Below are 19,569 nucleotides of genomic sequence, written 5' to 3'. Positions count from 1 at the left end.
ACACACATTGAGATAGATATCAATTGCTGCTGGAAGACCATCAGCTAGGTGAAGGAGGCCCTTTGGTCCGCCCAAAATCTGTTGGTCTTCGAGCTGAAGGAGCTGTCCACGACCAAGTGTTGCCAACTGGCACACTTTAAGGTCCAGAGGTACGTGCTGCGGGACGCACTAAAGCAAGGTGCGACCTATGCAAAGGCTCTATGGGGAAAGGCCACTGTGTAAGGCCATCCTACCTTGTATTGTACAGCATGTATTATAAGATATGTACTGTATTTTAAATTATAATGTTGGAATCGTATTGTGTACGATCCGTGTTGTATTGTTTTGAATTGTATATTGTGGTATCTTTAAATTTTATGAAATAAAGTATATTTTGAAATCTAAAAAAAATACAGAAATGATCTGGACTTAGAAAATGAGGGAAGGATATTGAAATTTGCAGACAACACCACATTGGGGGTGGGGCAAATTGTGACAGGGACTGTGAAAAACTGATAAATGAGCTCGCAGAAAGAGCAGATGCAGTTCAATGTAGAAAAATATGAATACAATTTGGAAGTAATAATAGGGAAAGGAAATGCAACTTAAATGGTAAGATTTTTAATGGATTAGAAGAGCAGAGGGACCTTAGTGTGCAGACACACAGGTCATTAAAATGACAGCGCAAGCAGATAAAGCTTTAAAAAGGCAAATAGCTTTCCTAGTTTTGTATCCTGAGGCACAGGAGACAAAAACATGGCAGTAATGTTGAACTTGTTAGGCCACAGTTGGAATATTGTGTACAATTTTGGGCATCCTATTATAGGAAGCATATAAAAGCAATGAAAAAACGTGCAGCCTAGATTCACTAGGGTGTCACCTGGGATAAGAGTTACAGTTGAGGAGACCTGAGAATTTAAAGCTTTTTTTTACAGGCTGAGAAGGTTGAGGTGATCGAGGTCTTCAGGTTTATGGTGGATTATAAAAGATTGTATCGTGGTGGGTTGTTTCCATTGGCCCGCGAGACAATAATGAGATGACACAAATATACCACAATCACAAAAAGAACTAATGGGGCGGGAGGAGAAAAAATTCTTTGCAGCGTGTGATTAGAATGTAGAATTCTCTGGCTCAAATTGTTATTGAAGCAGAGTCCATAAGTACTCTTAAAAGTATCACCGAGACCGCCTATTTGCACCTCTCCCGTAATATCGTCCGTCTCTGCCCCTGCCTCAGCCCATCTGCTGATAAAACCCTCATCCATGCTTTTGTTACCTCCAGACTCGACTATTCCAATACTCTCCTAGCTGGCCTCCCACCTTCCACCCTCCATAAACTTTAGCTTATCCAAAGCTCTGCTGCCTGTATCCTGACTCGCAGTAGGTCCCATTCACCCATCACCCCTGTCCTTGCTGACCTACATTGGTTTCCGGTCCAGCAACGCCTCAAATTTAAAATTCTCATCCTTGTTTTCTGATCCCTCCATGGCTTTGCCCCTCCCTATCTCTGTAACCTCGTCCAGCCCTACAATCCTCTGAGACCTCTGCGTTCCTCCATTTCTGGCCGCATGTCCATCCCTGATTTCCTTCGCCCCTCCATTGACGGCTGTGCCTTCAGCTGTTTAGGCCCTAGGCTCTGGAATTCCCTCCCTAAATCCCTCTGCCTCTCTCTTCTGCTTTTGGTTGCCTGTCCTAATATCTCCTTATGTGGCCCAGTGTCTGATAACGCTTTTGTGAAGCACCTTGGGATGTTTTACTACGTTAAAGGCGCTATATAAATGCAAGTTGTTGTTGCTGTAAAAGGGAACTAGTGGATCTCCCATAGTGTCATGGTAAGTAAGAGAATACAGTCGCTAACTTCTTACCTGTCTCTGTTGTCTTCAAGTTGCTGTTTCTCAATCTGTCTCCTTTTCTGCTTCCGTTTCTCTCAACCTAACTCATTTTGTTATCATTTTGGTGTCAGTTGTGACTCAGTGGTAGCACTCTCGCCTCTGAGTCAGGTCATCGGTTCAAACCCCACTCCTGAGACTTGAGCATTTAATCCAGGCTGATACTTCGGTCCAGTACTGAGGGAGTGCTGCACTGTCGGAGATGCCGTCTTTCAGATGAGACATTAAACTGAGGTTTTGTTGGCCCTCTCAGGTGGATCCCATGGTGCTTCAAAGATAGAACAGGGGAGTTCCCCGTTGCATCACTGATAACATCACTAGAACAGATTAACAGGTCATTGCTGTTTGTGGCACCTTGCTCTGTGCAAATTGGCTGCTGTGTTTTCTACATTACAACGGTGGCTACACTTCAAAAACTACTTCATTGGCTGTAAAGCACTTTGGGGCATCCTGAAGTCATGAAAGCCACTTTATAAGTGCAAGTTCTTTCTTATTTGTCTCTCTTTATATTCCTTTCTTTTGTTTCTCGTGGGTGGCATGGTGTGGTGTGGCAGCGAAAGGAGCCACCAACTGCTGCTGCAGGCTGCATTTATCGGTGGAGGTTGCAAAGAAAGTGTGGTTTTCAGTGGCTGTCTTACCATCCTCTCCCCCCTTGAAATGTGCTTCCCCCACCCCGTCGCTGCCAATGCGTATCCTACCCTTTGCCTTCGCATAACCCCTGCCCCTACCTAACAATCTCTAACTTGCATCACTAATTGTATCTTCTCCCACACATCCCCTGCATCCTCCCCGATCTCCGATGTGATCACACCGTTAACTCTCCATGCATCCCAACTTGCTCCCTCAGGATGGATGGTGAGAGGTCGGTGGCCCCCTCACCCTGTTTCCTTTTCATCCTCCCTCCTAGCCATTTTCCTCAAAAAGATTTTGTTTGCTTTCAAAATTTAACTTACTTTTTTAAAAATAAAAATAAATAAAATGAGGATAGACACTCTGCCTCTGCCTGTTGCCTTCTTTTACAGGGATAAACACACACACAGGTGTTAGCAATTTGAATGTTTACATTTTCTAACTGTCAAAAAAACACAGGTAAGATAATGTACTTGAAAATACAACTTTATTAAAATTAAGATAAGGAAAGACTCTCTCAGCTCAATATACTCTCTGAAGTTTATAGAACACAAAACAAAAGCTACAATAGGTGTCTGATCAGTATATTTAATTTTTATTTTCACTCTCACATACAATCTGTTACAAATTTTGGATCTGGCTTAAATATTCTTTCCAGTTCATTGGTCCCATAAGAGGTCCCTGTATCTTCATTCAGGAACGTGTCTGTACTGCCCAATATCTAATCAATGATAGCATAACCTGGGAGCGTTACTATAGTACCCACTTGTGATCTGAACTGGATATCGTGTCTTCCACACATGTCCTCAAATCCACTTTTCCAATTTTTCAGTAGGTGGACCACAAACCCTTTACTGCGTAGAAGTACATAGAAGCTACAACACAGAAACAGGCAATTTGGCCCAACCAGTCCACGTCAATGTTTAACCTCCATGTAAGCAAATGGTTCTAATCATGTTTACCCACAATGTTCCCATGTAGTGGTTATGTTACTGGACTAGTAATCCAGAGGCCTGGACTATTCATCCAGAGAACTGACTTCAAATTCCACAACTGCAGTTTGAGAATTAGAATTCAGTTTAAGAAAAAAAATCTGGAAATAAAAATTTGGTGTCAGTAAAAGTGACCATGAAGCTGTCAGATTGTCGTAAAAACCAAACTGGTTCTTTAATGTCCTTTAGAGAAGGAAACCTGCCATCCTTACCTGGTCAGGCCGATATGTGATTCCAGTCCCATACCAATGTGGTTGACTCTTAACTACCCTCTGAAGTTTTAAAAAAATTTCAAAATATACGTTATTTCATAAAATGTAAGGATACACACAGTTCAATGTAAATATCACAATTACAATTCAAAATAATACAATACAGATCATACACACTACGATCCCATAATTACAATTCAATACACAGTACATATCTTATGATACATGGTGTACAATACAAGGATGGGATTGCCTTACACGGTAGCCTTTCCTCACAGAGCCTTTGCGTAGGCTGCACCTCGTCTCAGTGCAACACCTGGTTGTAGGCCGCTCATTCAGATGGAAGACCAGCAGGTTTTGGGCAAGTTGATGGTCTTCCAGCAGCAGTTGATATCTGTCTTGGTGTGCATCCCGAGGAACAGCCCATAGAGCATAGCATCCTATGTTACCAAGTTGTTGGGGATGAACCGGGATAGATACCAACACAACTCTCTCCACACCTTCTGCATGAAGGGGCAGTCCACCAGCAGATGGACGATGGTCTTGGCCCCACTGCAGCCTCGAGGGCAGCTCGTGGTGGCGCTGAGATACCATGCATGCAGGAAGGACCGCACTAGAAGGGCCCTTCTCACCACCATCCAAGCTACATCCTAGTGCCTGTTGGTCAGTTCCGGTGACAAGATGTTCTGCCTGGAAAGCCACTCAGTTGTATCAAACCGCTACAAAGAATAACTGCCATGGTTCAAGAAGGCAGCTCACCACCACCTTCTGATGGCAACTGGGGATGGGCAATAAATGCTGGTCTTGCCAGTGAAGCCCAAATCCCAAGAATATTTTTTTAAAAATTGCATGAAGTAAGTGCTAATAATCAAAATTTCCTGGGGAGGGGGATTCAGTGTACTTCAGCTTTTCTCCATCATAAACTGATGGAATATTGGGTATAGGTGTAGCTTAAGTCATGACAAGCTCCTGCCCACTGCACTCCCATTAATAACTACTTCTTTTCCTATCTCATATGCGAGGCCACTGAGTTTCAGTTTTTCCAAAAAAACAAACTGAATTGCGAAATGTGATTCTAAAACACATTAAGGGCTGTTTTTTTCAGTTTTTTTTTGAGCTGTCAGCTTTTTTCAGGCTGCTCATCAGCTTTTCTGAGTTTTGTAGATTGGCAGGTATGCAGTCCTTTGACACTAGAGATTAGCTTTGTAACCCTTCTCTGCATTGCATCCAAGGTGCCTTGGTGACCAGAATTGAATGCAGTATGAGACCTAACCAGAGCTATTAAGACAGCATCAGACTTAAATTCTACTGATTTTCCATTACAGATCAGCATTCGGTTTTCTTTGTTAATTGCTGCGCTGCAATGACTGGATATGGTCAGTATTGAGACTATTCTCATTCCTAGATCTCCTTCATACTCTCGCCAAGCTAGATCTAAACTAGACCTTGTTCCAGTCCTACTCAGGTCCCCTCCCTCACCTCTTTCTCCGGTACATTAATGACTGTATCAGTGCCATTTCCTGCACTAGCCCCGAACTGGAAAATTTCATTAACTTTGCTTCCAATTTCCACCCTTCCCTCGCTTTCACATGGTCCATCTCCGACTCTTCTTTTCCCTTCCTCGACTTCTCTATCGTCATTTCTGCGATAGGCTGTCAATCACTATCTATTATAAGCCCACCGACTTCCACAGCTACCTTGATTACACTTTCTCCCATCCTGCTTCCTGTAAGGACTCTATTCCCTTGTCCCAGTTTAATACCACCTTCTGCACCAGTGCTTCCAATATGTCTTCCTTTTTCCTCAACTGAGGATTCCCCTCCGCTGTAGTTGACAGGGCCCTCTACCGTGTCTGTCCTATTTCCCGCACTTCTGCCCTCACCCCTTCCCTTCCCTCCCAGAACCATGATAGGGTCCCCCTTGTCCTCCACCCCACCAGCCTCCAGATTCAACATATCATCCTCCACCATTTCCGCCACCTACAGCGCGATCCCACCACCAAACACATCCTCCCCTTCCCTTTCAGCATTCCGAAGGGATTGCTCCCTCTGGGACACCCTTGTCCACTCTTCCATCACCCTCAACACCAGCTCTCCTCCCCACGGCATCTTCCCGTGACCACGCAGGTGATGCAACACCTACCCCTTCACCCCCTCCCTTCCCACCGTCCAGGGCCCCAAACACTCCTTCCAGGTGAAACAGCAGTTTACTTCTTTCAATTTAGTATATTGTATCCGCTGCACACAATGCGGTCTCCTCTACATTGGAGAGACCAAACGCAGAGTGATCGCTTTGCTGAACACCTCCGCTCTGTCCGCAAGCGTGACCCTGACTTGCCGGTCACTTGCCATTTTAATTCCCCTTCCCACGCCTACTCTGACCTCTCTCTCTCCTCGGCCACTTACACTGTTCCAATAAAGCTCAACGTAAGCTTGAGGAACAGCACCTCATCTTTCATTTAGTGTGGAGATGCCGGTGATGGACTGGGGTTGACAATTGTAAACAATTTTACAACACCAAGTTATAGTCCAACAATTTTTATTTGAAATCTACAAGCTTTCGGAGGCTTCCTCCTTCGTCAGGTAAATGTTCAGGAGCTCCTCGAAGCCTACGCATTCATATATGTATAAATGCGTAGGCTTTGAGGAGCTCCTGAACATTTACCTGACGAAGGAGGAAGCCTCCAAAAGCTTGTAGATTTCAAATAAAAATTGTTGGACTGTAACTTGGTGTTGTAAAATTGTTTACAAATCTTTCATTTAGGCACTTTACAACCTTCCGGACTCAACATTGATTTCATTAACTTCAGACCATAACCACTGCTCTCATTTTTTTGGTCAGCTAGTGCTGGTAATGGTTGTGCTGCTGCTATTGACAGCTGCCACTGATCAATCTTTTGTTTTTTAACCTGTCCCATTACCACCCTTCCTTGCCTTGCACCATCATCCCTTTTGACTTTTAATCACTTGTGCCTTCTGTCCTATCACAGACCTTCCCTTTTGTTCTTTCCTCCCCTCCCCCCCCCAGCTCTGTACTTGCTCAAAAACTTTAACTCTTTTAACATCTTCCAGTTCTGACGAAAGACCTTCGACCTGAAACATTAACTCTATTTCTTTCTCCACAGTTGCTGCCTGACTTGCTGAGCTTCTCCGGCATTTTCTGTTTTTATTTCTAGACTAAGCAAATCAGTTTTTATTTGGGAGAAATTAAGGATTTCTGTAAGAGTCGTAGAATTGGCTACCCCACTAGAAGATTCTCAACCAGGCCATCAGAGAGAAGTAGCAAACAGAAGGCCTCTTATGTAAAAGTGCTTGTACATTCCTTCATTGGCTCAAGTGGTAGCACTCTCACCTCTAAGTCAGAAGGTTATGGAGTCAAACCCCACTCCAGAGACATGAACACATAATCTAGGCTGACACTTCAGCACATTACTGTCGGTAGTGTGGTCTTTTGAATGAGACGTTAAACCGAGGTGATGTCTGCCCTCTCAGATGGATGTAAAAGATCTTATGGCACTATTCAAAGAGCAGGGAAGTTGTCCCGGTGCCCTGGCCAACATTCATCCCTCAACCAACATCACTAAAATAGATTACCAGATCATTAATCTCATGGATGTGGCATCTTGCTGTGCACAAATTGGTTGCTGTGTTTCCCGACAGTGCAACAATGACTACACTTCAAAAGTACTTAATTGGCTGTGAAGTGCTTTGGGAGTGAAAGGCGCTATGTAAATGCAGGTTCTTTACAGCAGTTAAAAATCTAATTTAAATATATAGAAGCATATTCCTTGTGTTGAAACAAAACCTTATTTTAATAATTCATAGTTTAAAAAAAGACATTTTCGCTGTTTGTACAAAACTTGATGTGGAGATGCCGGTGATGGACTAGGGTTGACAAATGTAAGGAATCTTACAACACCAGGTTATAGTCCAACAGTTTTATTGGAAAGCTTGTGATTTTCAAATAAAACTGTTGGACTATAACCTGGTGTTGTAAGATTCCTTACATTTGTACAAAACTTGAAGTCGGTAAATTGGTTTAAAAAAAACCTCTGAAAAAAGGAGACCCTTTTGGTAGGATTTTTTTTTTGGTTTGATGACGCTGGGACAACCCAGTGTCTCTTTAAGGGTTTCTGAAGAAAAGGCAGTTGGTTAAAAAAAAAATTGTCGGCTAATTCCGTTCCATTGGCCGCTTTCCAAAAAGCAGCTGCCGTGGCACTGCGCCTTTAACACAAAGTGGTCAGAGTCGCTGGAACAGCAAATGACAGCTTCAACCAAAACCAGGGAAAAGGGAGAAGAAGGAGGAGGGGGAGAGACCGAAGGGCAAATGAAATTACAACCACACAAGGTGCGGGTGGTTATCTGTGTGGGTTGGAGTCAGGCGGCTGCGAAGTGTTCGAGGGCGTGAGAGAGAGAAAGAGAGAGAGACACAGGCGCAATTGAGTGGATGCGCTTCATTACCATGGCGAGGGGGCTGCTTTCGTGGGCCTCACTGAGGAAGATCTGTGGCAGCCACTACTACATCCAGGTAGGTTAGGCCGGGTATACATCCCTTATTGATCTTCAGACCCGGTTCTAATTAGAAGACGGGGACGGGCAGTCTTGTGAGAGACAGAGCGGGGCGGGGGGGAGGGGAGAAAAAAAAATAAACACCTACCGGCCGTTTCTTGTGAAAACGGTCAGCACCGGGCTGTCACGTGACGCCGCCTCCATCCATCCATCCCGCCCGCGGCGGCTCGCGCTCTCCATCCAGATCCCGCATTGAATGAATGGCTGTGGTGCAGCACCAGCTGCAGCTGCAACTCGCAGCACCACAGACACAGATAACCTTTGTAATAGGCGGGGGGGTGTGTATATAAAACATGTATTTTGTGTCTCCGCACCACCAGTGTCACTTTATCTGAAATGCTATTTTATCTATGACATTAATAGTGTTTTAAATTGTTACTCTCCTGTGCATCCCTTTTTTTTTGGTTGGGTTTAAAAGTAACCCAGTTAAGTGTGTAATAAGGCAATACAGAGATAATGAAACGAGGGACGATTCTCTGCGGTTAAAAAAAAAACAACGATCTACCGATGGTTCGGGTGTGGATTTGCATTGAAAATACTAACGATTGGAGCTCTTGAGGTTAGGTTGCAGCACAAACCGTGTTGTCGAGGATCGGTGATCGATGTGAAATCAAACCAATTTAAGTCGTAGAATTTTATTTTGGTAAAAGATTTGTGTCCGATCCCTTTGGAAAGTGCATTTCGCTATTTAGTTGTATTTGTTTGTGGTTATGTGTTTAAACTGAGTGGATACCGAATTATTTAAAAATACGGTGGCTTTCCAAAAAGGGGGTTAAATCATTACGCTACAATTGCGTAAAACGTGAGTGGGTGACGCACTTGAACTATGAAATGTTCGCTGAAAATACTGGGCTTAATCCAAAACCCTAATTGGCATGTCGCGAATTTACATTCGTAACAGTTGGTTGTACTGAAATATTCAAACTGGGCATTGATATAAGTGATCAGTTTACTTTTGAGTGGAATTTGTGGAATGAAGGTAATCTACACCAGGCTTGCTTTAACCTGAAAAAAGAATAGAACAGCTGAAATCAGCTAACAGCATGAACTCGGGATTGAACCTAGGTCGTTGCTGGTTTATTTTCACAACCTTAGTTGTTATGTGTGCCATCGTTGGTTATGAAGTGGAGATGCCGGTGATGGACTGGGGTGGACAAATGTAAGGAGTCTTACAACACCAGGTTGGACTATATATAACCTGGTGTTGTAAGACTCCTTACAATCGTTGGTTAAGGCATAGAATTATACAGACCAGTCGGGGCTGAGGTTAAGATGTCACAAGCAGCCTGAACGACCCCCATTAGGAAAGGGTTCCTTTTGCTGATTGAGCACCTTCCTCCCCAGGTGGAAATGTGTGTGGATATTGGGTGAGGACTATGCTCCCACCTGAGGTTGAATAGCTTGGTAACATTCACCAATTAGGCTGGCACATAAGTAATGGACACTTGGTGCAAGATACTAGTACCAATGGAATTATATTCCAGGAAAGAATTGATGCTTACAGCAGAGGAGGATGGGAGCAGAGAAAATTGGTGGAAAAAGGAATAAAAAATTTACAGAAATATTTTAATAGGTTTTTTCAATGTTGCTTTTTGAGTGTGGAACTTTAAAAAAAAATATCACTAGAGGAAAAAGTACTGGATAAACTAATGGGACTAAAAGCCGACAAATCCCCTGGACCTGATGACCTACGTCTGAGGGTTCTAAAAGAGGTGGCTGCAGAGATAGTGGATGCATTCGTTATGATCTTCCAAAATTCTCTAGATTCTGGAACGGTCCCAATAGACTGGAAAGCAGCAAATGTGACCCTGCTATTCAAGGAGGGAGAGAGAAATCAGGGAGCTACAGGCCAGTTAGCCTGACATCGGTCGCTGGGAAAATGCTAAAATCCATTATTAAGGAAGTGGTAACAGGGCACTTAGAAAATTATAAGAACATAAGAAATAGGAGCAGGAGTAGGCCAATCGGCCCTTTGAGCCTGCTCCGCCATTTAATAAGATCATGGCAGATCTGATCCTAACCTAATAATGTCATTAGGCAGAGTCAATGTGGTTTTATGAAAGGGAAATCATGTTTGACAAATTTATTAGTTTTTTGAGGATGTAACTAGCAGGGTAGATAAAGGGGAACCAACGGATATAGTATATTTGGATTTTCAAAAGGCATTCGATAGGTATCACACAAGAGGTTGTTACACAAGATACGGGCTCATGAGGTTGGGGGTGATATATTAGCATAGATAGAGGATTGGTTAAAGGACAGAAAACAGAGAGTAGGGATAAACAGGTCATTCTCAGGTTGGTAGTCTGTAACTAGTGGGGTGCCGCAAGGATCGGTGCTTGGGCCTCAGCTATTTACAATCTATGTTAATAACTTAGATGAAGGGACCGAGTGTAATGTATTCAAGTTTGCTCACGATACAAAGCTAGGTGGGGAAAGTAACCTCTGAGGAGGACACAAAGGGCTCAATTTTAAAACTGAGCCGGGAAGGGGGCAGAGGGGATCAATTTGAGGTCGGGAAACCCATTAGTATGGGTTTCCCGGATGTCCTTACAATTTTGATGTAAGGACGTTTTGTTTCGTCTGTTTCCTGTCCGACTGGCTGATTGACAGGCTGGTCTCAGTCGGATGGGAGACCAGCCAGGGAGAGGACGTCTTCAGGTGGGTCTCCAGGGAAGTCTTTGTTTGTATGGATGGGTAGGCACAGGGGTCGCGAGTCATGGGGGTTGGGATCGGGGGTCAGTCATGGGGGGGCGGGATCGGGGTCATCACGGGGGTCCGTGATCGTTGAGGGGAGTCAGGGGTTGGTGCAGGTAGGCTTGTTGGGCCTGGGGAAGCACTCCTGCTCCCCCGGGCCCACAAGCGCTGCCTTTCTAGGCACTTACCTGTTAGTGTTGGGCCTTCTCGTTTCCTTTCACGAGGCGTAAAACAGAAGGCCCGGGAATCCCCACCCCCCCGGGGTTGAAATCGGGAATTAGTGAAAAATGGAGGCATGAAGCCTCCTTGAAAGGTTTTAAGGCCCGATCCGCCTCCTGGGAGCGGGTTGGCTGCCTGCCCCCGTGAAAATCGGAAATGGGCGGGTTGGGGGTGGGTCTGAAATGGTGGCAATTTTCAATGCCCCCCGCCCCCAATCCACCTGTTTTTTACTTTGAAAATCGTGCCCCAAGAGTCTGCAAAGGGATATAGACAGATTAAGTGAGTGTGCAAGAAGGTGGCGGATGGAGTATAATGTGGGGAAATGTGAGGTTATTCACTTTGGTAGGAAGAATTGAAACAGAATTTTTTTTTAAATGGTGAAATTATTAAATGTTGGTGTTCAGAGAGACTTGGGTGTCCTCGTACAAGAAACACAAAAAGTTAGCATGCAGATACAGCAGGCAATTAGGAAAACGAATAGCATGTTGGTCTTTATTGCAAGGGGGTTGGAGTACATGAGTAAGGAAGTCTTACTACAGTTGTACAGAGTTTTAGTGAGACCTCACCTGGAATGCTGCATACTGTTTTGGTCTCCTTATCTAAGGAAGGATATACTTGCCTTAAAGGCGGTGCAACGAAGGTTCATTAGATTAATTCCTGGGATGAGAGGGTTGTCCTATGAAGAGAGGTTGAATAGAACAGGCCAGTACTCTCTGGAGTTTAGAAGAATGAGAGGTGATCTCACCATTTAAAAACAGAAAAAAGATTATCGTGGGGCTTGATAGGGTAGATGCTGATTGTTTTCCCTGGGTAGAAAGTCTAGGACGAGGGAACATTGTCGATAAGGGGTTGGCCATTCAAGACTGAGATGAGGACGAATTCTTCACGCAGAGGGTTGTGAATCTTTGGAATTCTCTACCCCAGAGGGCTGTGGATGCTGAGTCATTGAATATATCCAATGCTGAGATGGATAGATTTTTGGACTCCAGGGGGGAATCAAGGGATATTGCGATTAGGCAGGAAAATCGAGTTGAGGTCGAAGATCAGCCATGATCTGATTGAATGGCGGAGCAGGCTCGAGGGGCCGTATGGCCTACTCCGGCTCCTATTTCTTATGTACTTTATTTCAATATATTGGGGATATAAGAAGAAGCATATAGGATGGTGCATTTGGAATTTAAAAGGGACAAGAAAGGAAATGTTGAAAGAAGCATTGACCGTGGTAGTAGCAGTAAATAGAGAAACAAAAGAAATGTTCCAATGGAGAAAAAGCTTGGAGGCTAGAGGTGAGAGAGAGATTAACTTTTAATCACCAAGCTTTTTATTGTATCTTGTCCCATAGCGAGAGATGTGCTTCAATCCCTCATCATGTTGTCTTTTTAAAAAAAAATTGTGCTCATTAAGCATGAGGGAGGGATACTAGTGCTGGGGAATAGATTGCCACATTTCAGGCACCCAGTGGCAGCATCAGGCGTTCCGAGGTGAGATACAGTACAGCCACAGGCACGTTAAAGTTCCCTCTACTCTGTCAGGCCTCAAATTCAGTGCAGCATTCCGCTGCACCAAATGATATTTCTTTTCCATTTTCAGCACCAGCTATTTTGTAGCCCCAAGTGAAATTGCCATTTAGTACCAAATTAGGAAACATTTTGTGCTGTGGGTATAAGTTTACAAGGAACTAGATTGAGACTGCATAAACTCATTTCACCTAGGACCCTTGTAGCCAGCAGAAAGAGGTTTTTTTTTATTCGTTCATGGGATGTGGGCGTCTCTGGCGAGGCCAGCATTTATTGCCCATCCCTAATTGCCCTTGAGAAGGTGGTGGTGAGGTGCCATTTTGAACCGCTGCGGTCCGTGTGGTGAAGGTTCTCCCACAGTGCTGTTAGGAAGGGAGTTCGAGAATTTTGACCCAGCGACGATGAAGGAACGGCGATATATTTCCAAGTCGGGATGGTGTGTGACTTGGAGGGGAACGTGCAGGTGGTATTGTTCCCATGTGCCTGCTGCTCTTGTCCTTCTAGGTGGTAGAGGTCGCGGGTTTAGAAGGTGCTGTCGAAGAAGCCTTGGCGAGTTGCTGCAGTGCATTCTATGGATGGTACACACTGCAGCCACTGTGCGCCGGTGGTGAAGGGAGTGAATGTTTAGGGTGGTGGATGGGGTGCCAATCAAGCGGACTGCTTTGTCCTGGATGGTGTCGAGCTTCTTGAGTGTTGTTGGAGCTGCTCTCATCCAGGCAAGTGGAGAGTATTCCATCACACTCCTGACTTGTGCCTTGTAGATGGTGGAAAGGCTTTGGGGAGTCAGGAGGTGAGTCACTCGCCGCAGAACACCCAGCCTCTGACCTGCTCTTGTCGCCACAGTATTTATTTGGCTGGTCCAGTTAAGTTTCTGGTCAATGGTGACCCCCAGGATGTTGATGGTGGGGGTTTGGGCGATGGTAATGCTGTTGAATGTCAAGGGGAGGTGGTTAGACTCTTGTTGGAGATGGTCATTGCCTGGCACTTATCTGGCGCGAATGTTACTTGCCACTTATGAGCCCAAGCCTGGATGTTGTCCAGGTCTTGCTGCACGTGGGCTCGGACTGCTTCCATCCACTACCATCTTCCTTTGTGCTAGGTATGACTCCAGCCACTGGAGAGTTTTCACCCTGATTCCCACTGACTTCAATTTTACTAGGGCTCCTTGGTGCCACACTCGGTCAAATGGTGCCTTGATGTCAAGGGCATCCAATCAACTTAGGGCTGGATTTGTTTTCAGGTCCCAACTGGTTTCGCCACCTAGTTTCTCCGCACCTCTTCCCACGCTTCCTCCCCCAACTCCCCAATGTCATGTGGGGCCTTGTCAAATGCCTTACTAAAATCCATGCAGACAACATCCACTGCACTACCCTCATCAATCATCCTTGTCACTTCCTCAAAGAATTCAATCAGATTTGTAAGGCATGACCTTCCCTGAACAAATCCATGTTGACTATCCCTTATTAAACCATGCCTTTCCATGTGACAGTTTATCCTATCTCTCAGTATTCTAATAGTTTGGCCACCACTGAGGTAAGACTGACCGGCCTATAATTGTTCGGCCTTTCCCTCGTACCCTTTTTAAACAATGGTACTACATTTGCAGTCTTCCAGTCCTCCCGTACCTCCCCTAACTACTACGTCCGGATCATCCCTTTCCTTTGTGAATACGGAGACAAAATATTCATTTAAAACCCTACCTGCATCCTCTGCTTCTACACACAAGTTACCCTTATTATCCCGGATAGGTCCCACCTTTTCCTTAGCTATCCTCTTGTTCTTAATGTACTGATAAAATATCTTTGGGTTTTCTTTAATCTTACCAGCTAATATATTTTCATGCCCTCTCTTTGCTTTTCTTATTTCCTTTTTTACATCATCCCTGTACTTTCTATACTCCTCTAGGCTTTCTGCAATATTTAGTTTTCTGTGACAGTCATAAGCTTTCTTTTTCTGCTTTATCTTGCCCCATATACTTCTAGACAACCAGGGGGCTCTAAATTTGGCAGTGCCACCCCTTTTCTTTGAGGAGATGAGTCTGCATTGCACCTGTAGAATTTCACTTTTTAGTGCCTCCCACTGGCTTGCCACTGATTTCTCCTCAAGTAGTTGTGTCCAGTCCTCTTCTGCCAAATCACCTCTTAGTTCTGTAAAATTTGCCTTCCCCCAATTTAAAACATTTACTCCTGATTTAGCATTATTATGGAAAAGGACAGAGTTAAAACTAACTGAATTGTAGTCACTATCCCCAATATGGTCACCCACTGTCACTTCACCCACTTGCCCCTCTTCATTTCCCAGGACTAAATCTAGAATTGCATCCCCTCTTGTTGGGCTTGTTACGTACTGGCTAAAAAAGTTCTCCTGGACCCGATCAAGAATTTTGTGCCCTCTGTGCCCCTCACACTGTTTGAATCCCAGTTGATGTTAGGGTAGTTGAAGTCCCTTACTATTATTGCCCTCTTATTTTTGCACTCAGAAATTTGCCTACATATTTTTTGTTCTATCTCCCTTTCGCTATTCAGGGGTCGATAGTACACTCCTATAGTGTGACTGCCCCTTTTTTTATTTCTTAGCTCAACCCATATGGCCTCGATTGATGACCCATTGAGCATATCATCCCTTCTCACAACTGTAATTGATTCTTTAACTAAGAATGCTACCACCTCTCCTTTTTTATCACCCACTCTATCCTGCCTGAAAACTCTATATCCAGGGATATTGAGCTGCCAATTATCCCCCTCTTTAAGCCAGATTTCCGTTATATCAATGATATCATGCTGTCTATCTGTGCCCTTAGCTCATCTGCTTTGTTTGTAATACTCCTTGCATTGAAGTATATACCCTTTAACCCTGTCAAATTCCTGTGCTGAACACTATTTAACCTTTGCTTCTTTTGACTTTCTGAGTTGCAAACTACATCACTAACTGCTTTTCTACTTCCCATTTCTTGGTCTGAATTTGTCCTATCTGCATCTGCCCTTTGGTTCCCATCCCCCTGCCATACTAGTTTAAACCCTCCCGGCAGACCTAAATGGCAGATCTCAGGTATAATAGCATAGCGGTTATGTTACTGGACTAATAATCCAGAGGCCTGGACTAATAATCCGGTGTCATGAGTTCAAATCCCGCCACGGCAGCTGGGGAATTTAAATTCAATTAATTAAATCAAAATCTGGAATTTAAAAACTAGTATCAGTAGTGGTGGCCATGAAACTACAGGATTGTCGTAAAAACCCACCTGGTTCCCTAATGCCCTTTAGGGAAGGAAACCTGCTGCCTTACCCGGTCTGGCCTATATGTGACTCCAGACCCACAGCAATGTGATTGATTCTTAATTGCCCTCTGAAATGGCCTAACAAGCCACTCCGTTGTACAATCTCGCTTTTTAAAAAAAAAAGTCATAATAAGAATAAAACCGGACGGACCACTAGGCACCGGACACGACAAAGGCAAACCAACCCTGCAAAGTCCTCCTCACCAACAGCTGGGGACTTGTGCCAAAATTGGGAGAGCTGTCCCACAGACTAGTCAAGCAACAGCCTGACGTAGCCATACTCACAGAATCAGACCTTTCAGCCAACGTCCCAGACTCTTCCATCACCATCCCTGGGTATGTCCTGTCCCACCGGCAGGACAGACCCACCAGAGGTGGCGGTACAGTGATATACAGTCAGGAGGGAGTGGCCCTGGGAGTCCTCAACATTGACTCCGGACCCCATGAAATCTCATGGCATCAGGTCAAACATGGGCAAGGAAATCTCCTGCTGATTACCACCTACCATCCTCCCTCAGCTGACGAATGTTGAGCACCACTTGGAGGAAGCACTGCGGGTAGCAAGGGCACAGAATGTACTCTGGGTGGGGGACTTCAATGTTTAACTGACCGAGCCGGCTGAGTCCTGAAGGACAAAGCTGCCAGATTGGGCCTGCGGCAGGTGGTGAGGGAAAAACTTACTTGACCTTGTCCTTACCAATCTACCTATCGCAGATGCATCTGTCCATGACGGTATTGGTAGGAGTGACCACCGCACAGTCCTCGTGGAGATGCAGTCCCGTCTTCGCACTGAGGAAACCATCCAACGTGTTGTGTGGCACTACCACCGTGCTAAATGGTATAGATTCAGAACAGATCTAGCTGCTCAAAACTGGGCATCTGTGAGGCACTGTGGGCCATCAGCAGCAGCAGAATTGTATTCCGGCACAATCTTTAACCTTGTGGCCCGGCATATTCCTCACTCTACCATTACCAACAAGCCAGGGGATCAACCGTGGCTCAATGAGGAGTGTAGAAGAGCATGCCAGGAGCAGCACCAGGCATACCTAAAAATAAGATGCCAACCTGGTGAAGCTACAACTCAGGACGACATGCATGCTAAACAGCAGAAGCAACATTCTATAGACTGAACTAAGCGATTCCACAACCAACGGATCAGATCAAAGCTCTGCAGTCCTGCCACATCCAGTCGTGAATGGTAGTGGACAATTAACAACTAATGGGAGGAGGGGGCTCTGTCAACATCCCCGTCCTCAATGATGTCAGAGTCCAGCATGTGAGTGCAAAAGACAAGGCTGAAGCGTTTGCAACCATCTTCAGCCAGAAGTGCTGAGTGGATGATCCATCTCTGCCTCCTCCCAATATCCCCACCATCACAGAAGTCAGTCTTCAGCCAGTTCGATTCACTCCATGAAACAGCTGAGTGCACTGGATACAGCAAAGGCAATGGGCCCCGACAACATCCCGGCTGTAGTGCTGAAGACTTGTGCTCGAGAACTAGCCGCGCCTCTAGCCAAACTGTTCCAGTACAACTACAACACTGGCATCTACCTGACGATGTGGAAAATTGCCCAGGTATATCCTGTCCACAAAAAGCAGGACAAATCCTATCCGGCTAATTACCGCCCCATCAGTCCACTCTCAATCATCAGCAAAGTGATGGAAGGTGTCGTCGACAGTGCTATCAAGCAGCACTTACTCACCAATAACCTGCTCACCGATGCTCAGTTTAGGTTCCGCCAGGACTGCTGGGCTCCAGACCTCATTACAGCCTTGGTCCAAACATGGACAAAAGAGCTGAATTCCAGAGGTGAGGTGAGAGTGACTGCCCTTGACATCAAGGCAGCATTTGACCGAGTGTGGCACCAAGGAGCCCTAGTAAAATTGAAGTCAATGGGAATCAGGGGGAAAACTCTCCAGTGGCTGGAGTCATACCTAGCGCAAAGGAAGATGGGAGTGGTTGTTGGAGGCCAATCATCTCAGCACCAGGACATTGCTGCAGGAGTTCCTCAGGGCAGTGTCCTGGGCCCAACCATCTTCAGCTGCTTCATCAATGACCTTCCCTCCATCATAAGGTCAGAAATGGGGATATTCGCTGATGATTGCACAGTGTTCAGTTCCATTCGCAACCCCTCAGATAATGAAGCTGTTCGTGCTCGCATGCAACAAGACCTGGACAACATTCATGCTTGGGCTCATAAGTGGCAAGTAACATTCGTGCCAGGCAATGACCATCTCCAACAAGAGAGTGTCTAACCACCTCCCCTTGACATTCAACGGCATTATCATCGCCGAATCCCCCACCATCAACATCCTGGGGGTCACCATTGATCAGAAACTTAACTGGACCAGCCATATAAATACTGTGGCTACAAGAGCAGACCAGAGGCTGGGTATTCTGCGGCGAGTGACTTATCTCCTGACTCCCCAAAGCCTTTCCACCATCTACAAGGCACAAGTCAGAAGTGTGATGGAATACTCTCCACTTGCCTGGATGAGTGCAGCTTCAACAACACTCAAGAAGCTCGACACCATCCAGGACAAAGCAGCCCGCTTGATTGGCACCCCATCCACCACCCTAAACATTCACTCCCTTCACCACCGGCGCACTGTGGCTGCAGTCTGTACCATCCACAGGATGCACTGCAGCAACTCGCCAAGGCTTCTTGGACAGCACCTCCCAAACCCGCGACCTCTACCACCTAGAAGGACTAGGGCAGCAGGCACATGGAAACAACACCACCTGCACGTTCCTCTCCAAGTCACACACCATCCCGACTTGGAAATATATCGCCGTTCCTTCATCGTCGCTGGTTTAATATCCTGGGAACTCCCAACCCAACAGCACTGTGGGAGAACCTTCACCACACAGACTGCAGCAGTTGAAGAAGGCGGCTCACCACCACCTTCTCAAGGGCAATTAGGCTTGGGCAATAAATGCTGGCCTCACCAGCGACGCCCACATCCCATGAACGAATAAAAAACATGTAATTTTAAGTTATTCCAATTTACTGGCTCTTTTTCACTTTCGCATGTAGTCTATTTCTCATTGACAAATGTACTCATTGTTTTTAATCAAAAAAATCTAATCACAAATGTGCAATAAAGTTTATTACTGATACTTTGTATTATAATCATAAATATTATAAAGGGCGATAGCTACATAGATAGTCCTCTCCTGTTTCTATGATTTTTGCTGTGAACTGTGTCTAAAGCAGCTTAACAACAGACATTTTATGTCGAATTTCTTTGCAATGAGATCATAAAATTTCTCCTGCAGTGATTTTTTTTTTAAATGGGAGTACTCTCCACAGTTTACTGTTTCCTGAATGATCGATTAATTCTACTCTTTTCATGATCTTACTGAAGCAGAACATCATGAAGTAGGTGAAGATTTTACACAAAATGCCTGCTGCCAGGGTGCAACAGCCCAAGTAAAAAGTGCTACAGCCACTGGATGTTTGAAACAAAACTAGAAAATGCTGGAAACACACAGCAGCTCAATCAATAACGGTGCAGAGAACAGACAACTTTGTGTTTTAGATGCGGACTCTTAGAACTGAAAAATAAGAGGCATGTTAATAGTCAGG

At 45.1% G+C, this 19,569-nt stretch overlaps 1 protein-coding gene across 1 annotated transcript in view; it reads left to right on the top strand.

Annotated features, from left to right (window-relative positions):
* Window positions 1-7,921: 7,921 nt before the first annotated feature.
* The window catches only part of LOC137325155 (divergent protein kinase domain 1A-like), a 68,866-nt gene continuing 57,218 nt past the window's right edge, over window positions 7,922-19,569 (top strand). Inside the window, exon 1 of the mRNA XM_067989932.1 lies at window positions 7,922-8,228. Within this exon, the coding sequence (XP_067846033.1) occupies window positions 8,148-8,228 (81 nt within the window). The 5' untranslated portion in view covers window positions 7,922-8,147. The remainder of the gene's footprint in view (window positions 8,229-19,569) is intronic.

Source organism: Heptranchias perlo, chromosome 9, assembly GCF_035084215.1.
Source record: "Heptranchias perlo isolate sHepPer1 chromosome 9, sHepPer1.hap1, whole genome shotgun sequence".
In the NCBI taxonomy this organism is placed as follows: Eukaryota; Metazoa; Chordata; class Chondrichthyes; order Hexanchiformes; family Hexanchidae; genus Heptranchias; species Heptranchias perlo.
This window is presented reverse-complemented; position numbering and strand designations above follow the sequence as displayed.